The sequence below is a fragment of the Myodes glareolus genome, chromosome 26, assembly GCF_982192425.1.
Source record: "Myodes glareolus chromosome 26, mMyoGla1.1, whole genome shotgun sequence".
NCBI classification, from domain to species: Eukaryota; Metazoa; Chordata; class Mammalia; order Rodentia; family Cricetidae; genus Myodes; species Myodes glareolus.
The window spans coordinates 39,757,574-39,774,354 of record NC_142051.1 but is presented as its reverse complement, the minus strand read 5'-3'; the positions used below and the strand labels follow the sequence as shown (position 1 = coordinate 39,774,354).

The 16,781-nt window shown below is 45.0% G+C and overlaps 1 protein-coding gene across 1 annotated transcript in view; it reads right to left on the bottom strand.

The window, feature by feature from the left end:
- Positions 1 to 16,781, bottom strand: part of Slc17a8 (solute carrier family 17 member 8) — a 43,272-nt gene that overhangs the window by 7,372 nt on the left and 19,119 nt on the right. The window contains exons 3-10 of the mRNA XM_048418473.3: positions 15,859 to 15,977; positions 13,856 to 13,970; positions 12,529 to 12,616; positions 6,103 to 6,189; positions 5,639 to 5,778; positions 4,700 to 4,849; positions 3,099 to 3,231; positions 357 to 467 (exon numbers count right to left, since the gene is read on the bottom strand). Coding sequence (XP_048274430.2) covers positions 357 to 467; positions 3,099 to 3,231; positions 4,700 to 4,849; positions 5,639 to 5,778; positions 6,103 to 6,189; positions 12,529 to 12,616; positions 13,856 to 13,970; positions 15,859 to 15,977 — 943 coding nt within the window. The remainder of the gene's footprint in view (positions 1 to 356; positions 468 to 3,098; positions 3,232 to 4,699; positions 4,850 to 5,638; positions 5,779 to 6,102; positions 6,190 to 12,528; positions 12,617 to 13,855; positions 13,971 to 15,858; positions 15,978 to 16,781) is intronic.

The following is a 16,781-nucleotide window of genomic DNA, read 5'->3' as shown; positions in this document are numbered from 1 at the left end:
ACCTGGCCATTGAGCTAGAATGAGCATTCCCTTAACAGGAAGTGAGTCTGCCAGGTAGGGTGAACTGGGGACTAGCCTGGGACACATGCCTGGCCTCTGCTTTTGCCTCAGGGAAATCAGCTGCACTTACATATTTTCCTCTGGTGGAGCAAAGAGGGACAATCCCAGTTCTAATGGGGTCTAAGCACATCCCTGGTGGATCCTATGTCACCCCACTTGGTGAAACTGTGCCATGGCCCTGTCCCTTGGGGATCCCTGGGCTACTAAGTGAAGGTGCTACAATTTCCTTGTCCTTCCTTCCTCCTAAGATTTAGTGAATCTCCATACTCAATTCAGAAACCCGGAGGATGTTTTACCTGAAATAGCAAAGCCACTAAAGCCTACAGCGAGTACCAGGAAGGAGATAGCCACTCCTTTGGTGTGGGAAAAGCCAACCACCAGAAGCAAGGTTGCCTCCATGCCAAAACCTGCAAATAAAAACAGAAGCATCATATGCCTGTCAGCCTGCCAAAACTATTGGCCTGGCACATGAACCCACATACCATAAAGCGCAGTTTTCAGTGCACACATCCTAGCTCGATGTCTACAATATTCCCCAATATTCATGACTGCATAACCATGCTATTACCTCAGTGTTCTGTGAAATTTCTACCTACCCCGAGGTACCTTCAAGAACAAACAACCCCAGGATGAGAGAAAAGAGTTGATAATCCTTGGGATGTTGCTCCTGCCAGTCTGAATGCTGTCTAGACAGCCAGCGACCCCTTGTGTCTACGTAAGTTGTGGCCTTCTACATAACACTACATAACATACAACACTCGTCCAATATTTTTCTTCTAAAAACAAAATCTGTAATAATCGCCTGAAATAAAAGATCCTCAGGACGACAATGAGCCGGCACCAAATGAGACAGGAGTGGGATCGCTGCTATTTTATCAGCCTCCAGTTGCTGATGTAGCAAAACACCAAAACAGCTCAAAATAATGCACATTTATTATCATACAGTTCTGTAAGTCAGGAGTCCTAAGTGGGCCGTTCTGAGAGGAGAGCAAGTCGGCAGCACAGCTGTGCTCGTTGTGAACGCTGGAGGTGACTCTGTTCTTCCCTCTGCTGGTTCCTAGAGTCTGCTCATGATTCTTAGCCTGCAGCATCACTCTGACCCGGTTCTGCCACCCTGACCCTTGACCTCTATTAAGAAAACTTGTAGTTACCCTGGGCCCAACTAACTAATGTAGGATGATCTCTCCTTCTCAAGACCGTTGATTTAGGGTATGAAGACAGAGCTCAGTTGGTAAGCTGCTCGCCTAACGTGCACAGGGTCCTGAGTTGGATCCCCAGCACCACATGAACTGGGTTTGGTGGGGCAGGCCGATAATTTCAGCACTTTGGAGGCAGAGGCAGGAGGGAAGGGGTTCAAGGCAATCCTCTACAACGGGACTCTATCTCAACAAAAGTTCTTTAAGTTAAGCACACCTGCAAAATCACATGAGCAAACAGAGGCTCCCGAATGCAATGGCCCAGATCTTCAGCTCCCGGCCACCAGGGGATAGGTCTGCCCCTGCAATCCTTCAATCTCTTATATAACAGTTCAAGCAAAGGTCAGACCCAAGAATCCCTGAAGACCAGAAGATAGACTCCCGGGACAGCAGGTTCCCTGTCTTGTCTCATTACGTACTCTTTACTCCTTCAGTGATGTGAGGGCAGATTGTAACAAGTCTTGTATCTCTCTACATTGTTTCCTCACTGGTAAATGGGTCTAAACCCTCTCTTTTGGAGTCAGAGCGTACACATCCATTCCTTCAGTCTAAGATCCTATTCATGACCTTGTAGTCATTGGTGGTGCTTTCCCTGGAGAGATGGCAGCTGAGAGGACAATGGGCTCAGACAGACCTATCGCCTGGCACAGGATCTGCTGCTTGAAGACGTCATTTTATTTTAGCTCAGTTTTTTTTTTATTTCTGCCCACGAATGTCACAGCATAGAGCAACTGTACCTTCTCCACAAGGATATAACAAAGATTAAGTAATACAGTATGGGTGAAGCCCTAGGTCAGTGCAGAGCTCTGAAAGCCCCCAAGAGAGCAAGCTCAAAAACCAAAATAGCTGAGCTGAGGAGAAGTGGAGAGGTTGAAAAGATGAACGGTTATAAACATTGCATGACTTCGTGACTAGTTTCATTGACTCTTCATGTGAAACACACTAACTTCCACTTTGTCTTTGCAAAATCAAAACATAAAACAGGAACTAAGAAAACCAGGAAAGAACAACATGCGTGCAAGGGTGTGTATAGATAAGGTGGGCACTGTTCATGCAGGGGTGTGTAGATGGGGGCACTGTTCATGCAGGGGTACATAGGTGAGGGGTGCTGCTCTTACAATGGTGCAGAGATGGGGGAACACTGTTCATGCAGGGGTGAATAGATGGGGGCACTGTCGGGGTGCATAGGTGAAGGGGGGCACTCTTCGTGCAGGGGTGTGTAGTTGAGGGGGTGGTATTCATATACTTCATTCATAATCACTTGTCCTTTGTGTTTTACCCAAACATGTATGTACACATACGTTGAAGAAGAAGGAGGAGGAGGGGGAGAGGAGGAGAAGAAGGAGGAGAAGAGGGAAGAGGAAGAAGAAGAGGAAGAGGAGGAGGAGGAGGGAAAGAGGAAATAAGCTTTGTAAGCAAACAGTAAGTGGAAGGATGTATGGAAATGACAGACAGCAGGCAAATACATTACCAGAAGTTATACTACTTTGGCTTCAGAATAGAAGGAAGAAGTGTTTCTTGGGTTTTAAGTGTGTCCTGATCCATTATCCATCAACAGTTGCCCCACCCCAGACTGTACTGGCTACATGACCACATGGCAGGTATATGGCGGACAACACTCAACTATCTACTTGGAGATGGACTCAGAGGTCTTCAAGATTCATTCCAATGCCTGGACTCAGCCTGACTGAGCCTGGCAAGCCCAGTCTCAGAAGCTAAGCAGGGCTGAGTTAGAACTTGGATGGGAGACAACATCTGGGCTGGCTCTAACAAAGCAGGCTCTGCCATTCCATTAGCTCTAATCCTACAGGAACCTTGGCGTGTCTTTGGAGTGCACAGTACCTCCACAATTCATGATCTTTCGGACGGCGGTTGTGGTTAAAATTTTTCTGCTTCTTAAATAATCCGCCAGTTGTCCCCCGATCGGTACCACAATTGTCATCACCATGTGTGGGACGGCTGACAGCAGACCCACCTGGGAGGCAAAGAAGCAAAATCCCAACTTAACTTCTACTGAGAGGTCTTTACAAGTCCCTGCCCGCCCCTATCGCACAGTTCCACAGTCATTACCAAGTTTAATTATCTAATGCGGAATCTCAGGAGGTCTGAACTTCATGGCCATTGAGCAATGAACGCAGAGAATGATTCTGGGTGTGACCAACTGTCCTCCCCACCCGACTGAAAGTTCCATAGGGCCACAGACAACTCTGACTCATCACAAGGCCCCGGTGTCCAGAATAAGGCCTTGCAGCGGAAAATCAGACTTGGTTTCCACGATCACAATACTGTGCTGGTTCTTCCAGTCTCTGCTTAATAATGCTTGCAGCTAATTGGACATCTACCTGTGCCTGGCTGCAGCTCTTTCTCTTGAAGAAAGGATACTTTCATGTTTCATGTTGATTACATTGTTTCCTCCCTAAAACATAGGCAACCCCATGACAATGACTGGAGACACTCAAGAAGATTCTTTCTAAACTATCCAAAGCAACTATTGTTACTGCAACACTCACCATAATGGAAAAAATGGGGGGGGGGGAGACTGCTCTGAAACATTAGTCTCAGTGTTCTTTCTGCCACCCAATATTTTTTATTTATTTATTTATTTATTGCATTTATCTATTTTGGGGGAAGGGGAAGGTCATAGCACACATTGCTGAGGTCAGAGGACAGTTTACAGGAACTGATTCATTCCTTCTACCATCTGAGTCCTGGGGACCAAACCTAAGTAATCTCACTTGACCATTGATATGGGATGCCCCTCTGTGCGCTGTGAATATGTTTTATTAGCATTGGTTAGTAAAGAAGCTGATTTGGCCAATAGCCAGACAGAATAGAGCCAGGCAGGAAATCCAAAAAGAGATACAGGGTGAAACAAAAAGGCAGAGACTGAGAGATGCCAGCAGCCCCTGGAAAAACAAGATATGAGGTAACAATCCACGAGCCTCGGGGTCAAATATGAAATAATAGAAATGGGGTAATTTAAGTTGTAAGAGTTAGTGAATAATAAGCCTGAGCTAACAGGCCAAAGAGTTTGTAATTAATATTAAGCCTCAGAGTGGTTATTTGAGAATTGGTGGGTGGGGGAAAAAAACCCAGTTATAAACCATAAGCCTTTTGTCTGCTGAGCCAACTCACTAGCCCATAATGAGAGATTTAGAAAGAGAAAAACCCACCCCATCAAATATGTTTACCTTCGAACTAACATTTAGTGTTGGCATTAGTTTCAGAAACATCCTGAGATTACATTAAGAGGCACTGTCTTTAAATGCAGATTAATACATGTTTGATCCATACTAAAAAGAAATTAAAACATAGGACTATTGTCTGAGCTCTAGGATGCTAAGCGTCCCAGAACTTTGTGAGTGACAGCCATTTCAATTATTTTATCATGCAACGGTTATTCTCGGCCAGATCAAGAGCATCGGAAGCCTCTGTATATTTACCTTACTTATTGCAAACCCAAAGACCTCTTCAAAGTAAGCGGGCTGGCTTATTAAGAGCAAATAAAAAGTCCAGCTTCTACAGAAGTTTGCCACAATGATCGCATAGACGGGCAGCGATGTGAAGAATCGTTTCCATGGGGTGTTGAATTTCTAGGGGGCGAAAAAGACCATGAGCTTTTGAGTGAAGACACCGAGGTCTTCTCTCTGTAAGGAGGCAGGCAGAGCACAAGGTCTTTGTGCTCACAGTTAAGCACATGGAAAACCAGGAATGTGAAGCATGCAGGCTTGTCTCTGCAATGGGCAGCATGGAACCTGTTTTCCACCCAGAAGCCTGGGAGTGGATGTGGTTAATAACCTGGTGGCCTTTGCTATCGGTAGGGCCAGGCATCACCCAAATCTCCCAGACTATTATGTTTATCACAGACTCTCCCTCCCTAGACCTTTGTCTTGAGCGTTGCTTCTCAGTCAATAGGACCCATCCTTTAGGAAGATGTCACACGTACTTCAGAGCTCAGTGACTTCAACGCTGTCTGTATGACTGAGACCCCACCAGATCCTAGTTCCTGAAGCCACAGAACCCATCTCCATGGTCGAGGTCATGCATACTTTACAAAAAGAGTTCCCATGTAGTGTAGTCACACTTTCAGCTTTATTGTGCACATGGTGTTAAGATGATTGCTACCAGAAAACCTTTTCCCAAAATGGTCCTGTCTAACAGGTCTAAAATGAGCTGCACAGTGTCAGACGTTAGAAGTTTGAACCAGCAATGGCTAACTAAATTGTGCCGAACCGAATTTCCTTCTTGCCTTTCATGGATCACTCCTCTGCCAGTCGTAGTGTTTGCAGGGACTTCCCCTCCCCCCCCCCAAAGAAGATAAAACAATCACGGAGAGAAACATATGGGGAAGTGCCCAGACTTTACCTTCCATCTGTACTTACACTCGGACTGGCCAAGTTGGCCCCTTCTCCTATGCTTGTCTCTATGTAGGTCTTTTCCGCATTGGTTATGGTTGGGTGAGCTGCTGGGCACTCATAAGCCTGCAGCAGCCAAAACATGTACCAAATAATCCCAAACATACCTGCAGATAAAAAACCAAATAGCTCAGTGGCAAGACCTCATTTGCTTCAATCTCCATAGTAGCTAATTTTTATAATAATATATGTTCATTGAGAAGTATCTTGCTGGTTTTTATCTTCTTTGGCTGAGATTTAAAGAAAGGCACTATTCTGCTTTCTTAAAATGCCAAGTTTAATATAAGTATCAAGTTAATCACAAGCAGGCTTCCCACTTGTATAATGACCTTACCTTTGTATTTCTATTTTCTCATAGCAAACCCTTATATAATAGCCTTATCTTATAAAATATATCTATGAGTGTCAACTCATGAAACCAAATCACTCACCGTAAATGTAAAAGACAGAGGCCCAGCCAATGTACTGCACCAATACTCCCGCCAGGGGCATAGCAACGACTGCCCCAGCATAGGAACCTGGAAGCAGAAAAAAACTGAGGGACAGAGACACTAACCAACCATCATATAAGCCTTATTAGCCTAGGCAGCATGTGCCTGACGAAGTCCAAGTCCTATGTCTCCGTGACAACAGTCAGGGGTTCCCAGTGAACATTATTGCTGATGTTAGTGGGCAGGGGACTAAAGTTACAACCTTGCAGCTGAACTATGCCTCAGCCCCCAAGCGTGTTGTAAAACAGAGTGTCTAGGAGAGGGGAGCATTTCTGATGCTCTTCAACTTCACTGAAAGACACATCCAGGGATTAGACCAAGTTTTCTTGGGTACCACAGTTTAGAACTCCATGCGCAAACAGAGATGAGAATACGATGAGATAAAAGTTAGTACAGCCAGGCACAGCGCCGGTGCTAAAGGCAGAAAGAACAGGAGCCTACTTTAGAGCTCCCAGGACCGCACCCAAATGGTTTCAGAACCTTTTCAAAAACAGAAGAACACACATGCACATACACGCGCACAGACACACACCGCTCAGTAAGATTCCAGTCTGGCAGGAGAACTTTATTCTCCATCCACTTCCTAAATGGATACATTTTAAAGATCATTTCTGTTGAATACAAATTACTGGAGATCAGTGAGACCAGCCAGACTGTGGTGATGCCCCCCTTTAACCCTAGCACTCGGGAGGCAGAGGCAGGCGATCTCTGTAAATTTGAGGTCAGCCTGGTTTACAGAGCAAGCTCCAGGACAGGCTCCAAAGCTACACAGAGAAACCATGTCTCAAAGAAAGAAAGAAAGAAAGAAAGAAAGGAAGGAAGGAAGGAAGGAAGGAAGGAAGAGAGAAAAAGAAATAAAAGGCAAGAAAATGAAAATTTTAAAAAAAAAACAGGAGACCAATATTTTAAATGGTGTGAATTCTCACACTGGCCCCAACAGAACAGACTATAATCAAAATGGTGTCACTAGTTCCAGGGTTCTACATCACCAAGGCAAAGCTAAGCTATTTATCAGAATTTTTTTTTTTTTAGAAACCAGGAAAAATAACAAGCTAGGTTCCAGGGTGTGACAAGAGACTTCTGAGTATCTCTATGTTGATCTTCACACTAAAAGTGTCACCTGATGCTGACTTGGAATGGGTTATTTCTCTACTGTCCTGGGTCTTTGCCCTGTGGCCATGAATGAAAAATCACTAAACTTTGTTCTTAGCTTCTGCCCCTTGTCAGCCCTTCCCTGCCCAGGAACCAGCCTCTCCTGCTAGTCTGTTCTGTAGCCATCTTTCTGTCTTATGGATTGAACTGTTGATGGTTCTAGAAAAGAAAAATGAAGGCAACTGAAATCTTTAGGCTTAGACTTGGGTGATTTTGTCCATGGATGATTCTTGCTTTGTGAATCCTGAACATCATGAGCGTGTGTGAGAGCCGTCTGTCTTGCTGGGATTATAACCCAGGTCTTCCTGCAAAGTAGGTGCTCTTACACATGAGCTACAACCCCAGCCCTAAGGCGCATTGATTTTCCAGCTCAACATTGTTCACAGAAATAAAGCAAGCACTCCAGAGCAGACATAAGCAAAGAAATCCTTTTTTCTTTTTCTCTCCGTCTTTCTGTTTCTGTTTCCTTTACTCACTCTGTGCGTGAGAGAGCATGTGTGTGCTCATGTGTATGTGTGCATGTGTGTATGTGAGCACATGTGTGTGAGAAAGAGCGTATGTGCATGTGTGTGCATGTGTGTGAGAGAGCATGTGTGTGCATGCTTGTGTGTACATGTGTGTGTGAGAGAGGGGGCATGTGTGTGTCACTCTGTGTGACAGCATGTATATGTACATGTGTGTGTGCATGTGTACATGTATATGTGTGCATATGTGTGTATGCTCATGCATGTGTGAGAGAGAACACTGTGTATGTGCATGCGTGTGGTGTGTGTGTGTGTGTGTGTGTGTGTGTGTGTGTGTGTGTGTAGAGTGATCTTCCGCCCCAGGGAGCAGTAGGATGAAATTCTCATAATGCAAAGGTGTGCTTGAGACAGAGAGTCAGAAAGAGTAAAGACCAGCTACTATGATGCTGTATGCTAAGTGGGGGCCAAGAATCCCGAACGGGGAATTTTCCTCCTTCAGCTTCTTTCAACCTGATGAGGGAGATTTTTAAAAAAAGGAAAATAAAAAAACATTCCCCATTTTATAGGGAAAAAAAAACTGGGAAAATGTGAGTTCCCTATGGTGACATTTGCATAAAATCACAGAGAAGACCTTACTCTATGGTTTTTCTTTTTCTCTCTTCCTTTCTTCCTTCCTTCCTTTCTTTTTTTCTTTTTCATTCCCCCCCCACAGGGTTTCTTGGTGTAGCCCTGGCTGTCCTGGAACTCACTCTGTAGACCAGGCTGGCCCCTAACTCACGGAGATCCTCCTGCCTCTGCCTCCCAAGCACTAGGATTAAAGGTGTGTTCCACCTCTGCTTGGCCTGTGGTTTTTCAACCCTGCCTCACTCACCAATTGCCTCCCTGTCTATGTAACTCCCTGTCTTCTCGGTCAGAGCTCTAACCCAGCCCCTTCAGCTTGTTCCAGTGAGACAGATATGCGGCCCTCAGGTTACCCTGGAGAGCAGAGTGGTCATTAGCGCCCATGTGCTCACCACTGAGAGCAGGTGAAGCCCTCAGGGAGTGGTGTGTCATGCAGAAGTGGAGACACTCCTGAGTTCTCTTCTCACTCTCTAGACATGTTAATTTCACTTCTTTTCCCTGTTTTCAACCCTAAAGCAATGGGCTGTGACCCCATGTTTTCTGGTCTCTTCCAACTCCAGTATCTTATAAAATTAAGAATGGATGAACCTCAAGCTTCAGTTTCCTTTTAGTACCATTTTCCTTAGACTGATCTCTGAAACAAAGCCACACCTTAGCTGGGAAATATCATAAGGCCTGCGACCTTGACCAGGCGTCTTTCCTTGAGGCGAGCCACGTTTAAATCAGCCCTTTTAAGGCTATAAAACCACTCTGAGAAAGGGGAGCGGCTACTAGTCACTCTCATTTTGCTGGCAAATCAAAACGAAAGGTCTTGCCAATCAACTGGCAGAGAATAGGAAGGCCAAGGGTCACACCACCCACGGTGAGAGGGCAGTCTTCTGTCTCCAGGGGTTGGCGGTAACTTTTGTAGGGTGGAGCTACACCCTGGCAATCAAGAGAAGCCAAATCCATCTCAGCTGTGCACTCTTAAGAACTAAACACAAACAGGGGCAGAGGCACTGTCTCCCACCAAACTCCCGGGCAACAGTTTATGGTGCTAATGATTTAAAGGAGATACGGAGACAATAAGAAAGAGAATTAACTGGGTTAGAGGGATGGATTAGAGGTTAAGTGTATTAGCTATTCTTCCAGAGATGGAACCCTGGCTCAGTTTCTAGTACCCACATGGCAGCTTGCAGCCCACTATAACCCCAGGCTCAGGCAATCCATTGCCACCTTCTGGTCTCCAGAGGCACCAGGCGTACATGTGGCATGTAAACATATATGCAGACAAAACAGCTTTACGCATAAAATAAATAATTCTTAAAAGAAAAAATAAGAACACCCATATTAAGAAAGAGGAGGGTTGATTTCTCCCCTTGGTGAAGAAGTTCCGATCAGCTTATCCTAGGAAAGACATGACAGTTGAAAAAATTGGGTAGGCATGACAGGCTAAAGTAACGGCCACCAAGTCTAACTACCTGAGTTCAATCCCCTGACCCCACAGGAGAGAACTTCAACATATGTCCTGGCATGGGCACATGCGCGCGTGCGTGCACGTGCGTACATACACACACACACACACACAAAATAAATAAATTACAATTTTAAAAACAAATCAGATTGTTAGGTGTAGTGGTGCATACCTTGTAGTCATGGCACTAGGAAAGTGGAGGCAGGAGGATTATGAGTTGGAGGCTGGGAGGCTAGCCGGGGCTACATAATCAAATCCTGTCTCAAAAAAGCCTCCAAAGTTCAAGTCCCCACAGACGATTTAAACAGGCTATGTATGTGCCAAACCATCTTCATAACTGAAGAAACCAGCTGAGCTATGCAAGGAAATACTAAAGAGGCATAAAGAGAAAAATTAACAGTTTTAAGGGTTCTTTAATTATGAATAAAAAGATCTGATATGTGGGGTCATGCTGATAAAGCAATGGCTCAGAGATGGAGTGAGATGAGAATTTGGTTATCTCACAAACCAGCTCCACCAAGGAAAGGGTTTCGGTTCCTTTGGTGAGGATTGAAAATCCAAGGATTACCCAGACTGCAACAGTAACTGGCATTCAGTAACTCAGTCTTCCCTTGGTTATTAAAAATGAACCCCAAATTGGGGGGGGGGTATATTCTTCTAGAATAAAAGCCAGGGAGCAGGGCTTGGAGAAACACAGAGTAATTCTCACACTGTGCAGATGGAAACAGAAGGATCAAGAAGTCAAAGTCACTCGGGGCTATGTGAAACTCTGTCTCAAAAAACTGGAGCAGGGATGGGAGATGCTCAGTGGGCAAAGGGCTTACTACACAAACATGAGGATCAGAGTTCAAATCCCCCCAAACCCTGATAGAACCTGCATGGTGGTGAGCACCTGTCATCCCAGGATTCCAACACCGAGATGGGGGGCAAAGGCAGCAGACACTGGAACCCTGAAGTCCGGCGAGCCTGGCATATGCAGTAAGAAAGCAACAAGAGACCCCCCTCTCACACAAGGAAGAAGGTGAGGACCAACACCAGAGGTTTTGGGGGGACCTCTGCACATGCTCTATGGATGTACTCACACACACACACCACCACCACCACCACTACCCACCATCATCCACACACATCCACACACACACACACACACACACACACCACCACCACCACCACCACTACCCCATCATCATCCACACACATAGATACACACAAAAATCAAATAAAAACTAGTAGTTAAGAGTAAAAAAAAAACCCAGGGGCTAGAGCTGGATGGCTCAGCAGTTAAGGGCACCCTCTTCACTCTCTTCCTTTGCAGAGGACCCAGGTTCGTTCAGTTCCCACAGCGCACAGATGGCTGCCAACAACCTTCCGCAACTCCAGTTCCAAAGGATCCGCTGTCCTCTGGTCCCTCAGCATCGGGAACACATGTGGTACACAGACATGTGCTGGCGAAAGACTTATGCCATAATATATTTTTAAAACTTTGTTTTAAAGAGTCAAAAATCAATTAGAGGTAAAAGTCAATAAGAATTTTTACAAAAACACTTCCTAAGAATATTTAGAATCCTCTAAAAATGATAATTACAACTATAGCTTTTTTTCATAGTAAATGATTCTTTTTAAGGCTGAAACTGGTTTTGGGAAAACTTACTTCTTTTTTTTAACTGCCTTGTTATTCACAATAATGGTCTGTCTGTACAAAAATAAGTCAGACATAGCCAAGTTCTAATCTTTTTTTTTTAATTGAGTGCCCACTGGGGCATGTACCTCAAATATATTTTATTTTGATGTGTCTGAATTCTTTGCCTGCCTATGTGTCTGTGAACCACACGTGCTTCTGGTGCCAGAGGGGGCCAGAAGAAGGCATTGGACTGAAGTTGGCTGTCATGTGGATGCTGGGAATTGAGCCTGGGTCCCTTCCTCTATAAAAACACATTTTACATGCATTTTGTAACTGTGCTGGTGGTTCTCACTTCCTTTGCTGGTCCCTTCTGCGATAAACCTGTCAGGACATTGGCTCCTCCCAGCCGTGTTTAGAAGAGAACCTTCACGATACAAAGTTCAGAGACCCAAGAATTGAAGTCATGTCACTTCTTGGGGACCACTGGTCTGCTTTCAGGTAAGATGAATGGACCCTGTTTCATTTTTTATCTGGAATATAATGCTCACAAATAGGTCCCTCGGTGACAGTAGCTACATGGTAGTTATGTGTATTAAGGAAAGGCCCATATTCTGAGCCAAGCGGTCTCAGCTCAGCTCCAGGACCGAGGATCTTTGCAATCTTGCACAAGGCATTGTATTTCTCAGTCCATACGAAAATGAAGGGGGCAGGGCAGAATTTGGTAACCCCATCTCTTCTACTTCAAAAATTATTTTATCACATTCCTGTTTATTTGATGTATGCGTGAAGGACCCACACAAGCCATGGCACAAGGTTGGGGGCCAGAGAACAACCTATGAACTGGTTCTCTGCTACCATGTGGGTCCCAGTGATTTAACACACAACCCTAGAGCCCGGGACAGCTCGGCTAGCTTAGACTCCACCCCAGCGACTATTTACCCTAGGAATTCTGTCATGTGGGAAAGTAGGTTCTTCTGAAGATTCTCGGTAGACTTCTCAGCTTACCTGAAACCAAAAGGCAGTCCTGAACCAACTTATGATGCTAACACGCTTACCACAAAAAGAAGTTGTGGCCAATCGGCTTCTCTCCAGGGGGGGTGCCCACTTACTCCACATCCCGTGGCAGGCTGGGTAGGTCACACCCTGGCAGAAAGATGAGACAGGAAGGACCAAATGTTATTCCAGTTCCCTTCTGTGTTTAAGATGCACACATCGCTGATTCCCACAAGCTAAAATATAAAAGCACAGTTTGCATACACGGCCAAATACAAAGCCTATGTTCTTCTCAAATCTCTATGTTGAAATTGAATTCCCAGTGTGGCGGTGCTTGAACGTGGGCATTGGGAATCCCAAGAGCACAGAGGCGGAGGCCTCATGAATAGAATTAATGCCTTTCCAGGAGAGACCCCGCAACACTGCTGCCCCTTCTGTGACATGAGAACACAGAGGGGACCGTCAGTCTACGACCCAGGAAGCAGGCCCTCGTCGGTCACTGAACATGGTGACCACACAGATTTTGGACTGCCTAGCCTACAGAACCACGAGAAATAAATGCCTGTATTGCTATGTTACTGACACCCTAACAGGTTTTAATTAGTTCCATTCTTTTTAAATTTAACAGATATTGACTCCTAACACTGCTCCGGACATTCAAAGCTATAGCTCAAATGTAAGGATGGAGGAGAGTCAGAAAGATGCCAAGATGCCGTATCTGTGTTTCACGTTATTGAAGAATTTGGGTGTAGGAAGTGACTTCCACAGTCAGCCAGTCTGTCTCATTTCTGGGTACAGGATCTGATGCTCAGAGTCGTTAAGACCACCCTGGCTTTAGCCTTGGTGTTCACAACTACGACTGTCACATTTTTTCTGCCACATCAGTAGTCACCAAAGTTCAGCAAGAGTCCTTCCAACAGGACTGAAGGTGGACTGGAGATCCCACAGCAATCTAAATGTTTCTGTCTTTTCTCGTTATAGAGGGTAAGTGAGCCTGAACATAGGGCTTTTTAAATGCTAGGCAAGAATTCTACCTACTATTCTCTTTGCCCTTTTAAGTTTTATTCTGCAACAGGGCCTCCCAAGTTCCCCAGGAAACCTTGAAACTTGAAATCCTCCTGTCTCAGCCCCTTTAATACCTGAGATCATGGCCCTGCACCACTGAGTCCGACCACATTCTTAATTACTACTGGCACGCATGTATCCTATATGTTTTATGTCAAAAATGTAATCAGCCCACCCAATCCGTGATTTCAAAGTTGCAAAAAGGGGGTCCTATAGTGAAACCTTAAAACTGAGAAAAGGGGATTTTCTTCATGACCTAAATGTTCTCAAACACCACGCTTTCTCTGGCCTTGCAGAAAACTGTAAAGAAAATGTCTCTCCTACCTCCACCAGACCCTGCAAAATCCTCACACACATGACACAGCCATAATGGACCCTGGCTGCAGATGGGATGAATATGTTCAGGGTAGATGTCAAGAAGATGGCGGCTCCGAAGACCCTAGGGGACCAAAGTGCTGTATTATTGGACAGGATGACAATGGCTGACATCCTTCAGTTAAACATCAGGAAACAACTTAAAGGTTCATGCACGCCCATGAGGAACATGAAGAGAAATTCATTCAGAGAAATAGACAGTATACTATAATCGGCTGTGTCCCCAGGAGTCCCCTAGGCTGCTTTGATTCTCAACTTCCAGTCCATGGACCATCTGTGCTCACATCCACAGAAGCACAGAGATGCGTGGAGCCCTAGAAGGCAACAGGATGGCTGTGCTGAGGTGAATTCCACATAGACTCGCATCCAGCCTGGGTTCATCCAAGTGGCCTTTCCTACTTGTGATGTTTGTGTGTTTGGGGCTGTGTCTCCTGCTTCTCTCTCCGCTCTCAATAGACAAGAAAAGGATACAGACAAAGGGTACTGACAATCCAGGAAATAGCTTGTGGCTTGGGGACAACTCTCATAATTTTCTTTGAGGTAGACACACACACACACACACACACACACACACACACACACACGTCCTATGACTGTGGCTTTCAAGCACTTTGACCTTGACCCTTAAGAATACATTTCTTATTAAGCTTGGGGGACGAGGCCTCAGTGAGTAAGGTGCTTGAATACAAGCCTGAGGATCTGAGTTCAAATCCCTGGAACCCACATAAAAAACAATCATAGTATGAGCCTATGACTCCAGCACCAGAGAGATCAGGACAGAACAATTTCTGGAACTTACAGGCCAGGTAGTCTAGTTCAGTCAGTTAACTCTGGGTTCAGTGAGAGAGCCTGTCTCAAGAAATTAAGGTAGGTTGTTTGACTGAGAAAGGCACCTGGCATTAACCTCTGGCTCCTACACACATGTGCCTGCACTTGCGTGTGCACACACACATACCTATGTGGTATACATATATATTTCATACAACAGTATATATATATATATATATATATATATATATATATATATATGCATGCGTGTAAATGAGACCAGTTTTGGAAACTGATACTTACTCTCATAAACAACATATTTAGACATTTCCTTGTCTCTATTTTCTTTGGCTACATTCTTTTCTGTTACTCTCTTTTCCAAATAAGATTCCCAATGGTAAACTGCTACACTGATTTCACAGCCGTGTAAGTTGTGATTTCAGAGACTGGGGGAAAAAAAAACAGCCTTGCAAAATTTGATATATTCCACAAAGTTCACTTCTGCAGTGTCTCAGGACAAACACACTGGAAGGACCTGGATATCTGGCTCACTCTTTTTCTGGAACACGATTCAGTCTACAGCATCCCCCCCCCAAGATGGACACACATTCTTCACAGGGAACACGTGTAGGGACAGAAAACGCATTTTTTTTTTCAGATGGTTCACCCTGTTCTGGAGAGTTAGACCTCCGACAGCTGCGGGATCATTTAAGCGAGCTATATGTTACAAGCATTCTGTGGAGTAAAGGCGCGTCCTCGGTGCCCACATGACAGAATTCCTGCTATGGTGGTGATGTTGACATAAACACCCGGGAAGTAAAGAATGCCACTGCTCCAAAACACAACTTAATCTAATGTTTCATTTCTCAGATGAGAAAACTGCTCCCGGAAAGGGTAGGAAGTGGCTCAGGAGAGGCAATTCAGTGAGCTCCACTTCCCCGATTCATAAATAATTTTTCTTTTTACCACAGAATCACTTAATGAGCTACAAGGTAAATTACACTGTGCGGGGGGGGGGGCAAATAAAAAGGCACCATTTGCGATTAATGTCTCTGAATTGCATCTGCCTTCATGGCTTCTGTTCTGCACGCTCCACCCTTATGCTGAGAACATGCACACAGGTGGGATTGAAGCACAAGACCCTGTTATTGCCTCGGCAGTACTATCATGTCTGTTCCTCTTACCTGTTAGCGGCAAACTTGTTTGAAATGAAGCCACCGGGAATTTGGGTCACAATATAACCCCAGAAGAAAGATCCGTGGATAAGGCCCACTGTCTCCGGGTCCCAGTTAAACTGCGCCACCTGAAATCAAGAATCAGAGGCAGCCGTGTTTGTAAGGGACAACTGACACCATTTGTCAGCCTGTGAGTGTCATGACGTCTTCCTTTCTCAGCAGAGATTTCTAGATGCCATGACTACTTTGGTCACAGCGGTGGGACTGAGAAGCCAAGGGTCCCTGGTCTTACAAACTTACCTTCTAGGGAGAGGGAAGAGATGCACAAATGGAAGCACACACCCACACGTGTGTAAAATGTGACGTGTAAAATAGCCGTGTGTGCTAAGGAGAAAATAAACAGTTTGGGAAGGAAGCCAGAGACGAGTTCTGGGCTTTGCTCAGATGTCAGGGTGGTGAGGGTCTACTGATAACTATAGTCTCGGGTCTCTCAAGTCCTTTTACCTTTTTTCATTCTTTTTAATATTGTTAAGAGCTGCAGGTGTAGTCTAATGGATAAAACACTCAATCTCGAAAACAGAAAAAAAAGTTAGTATTACCAAATGTTATTTTGCTGGGGATGTAGCTCAGTGGTAGAGTGACTACCTTGCTGTCTGAGGCCCTAGGTTTAATCCCTAGGATAAATAATAAACAGACAAATACTTTGCTTTGTCATTGTTTTGAGATGGGGTCTAATTACGTAACCCAGGCTGACCTCAAACTTGTGATTCCCCAGCCTCAGCCTCCCGAGTACTGGGATTATAGGCATGCACCACCATGCCTAGCTGAGTCTCAATTCTACCGTCCAGCTGTTATATGTCTGTGCCACCATCTCCTTCCAGCATTTTTCTCTGAGCAGATGGTCTGCGAATAAACTTGTATCTGTCAAAGAG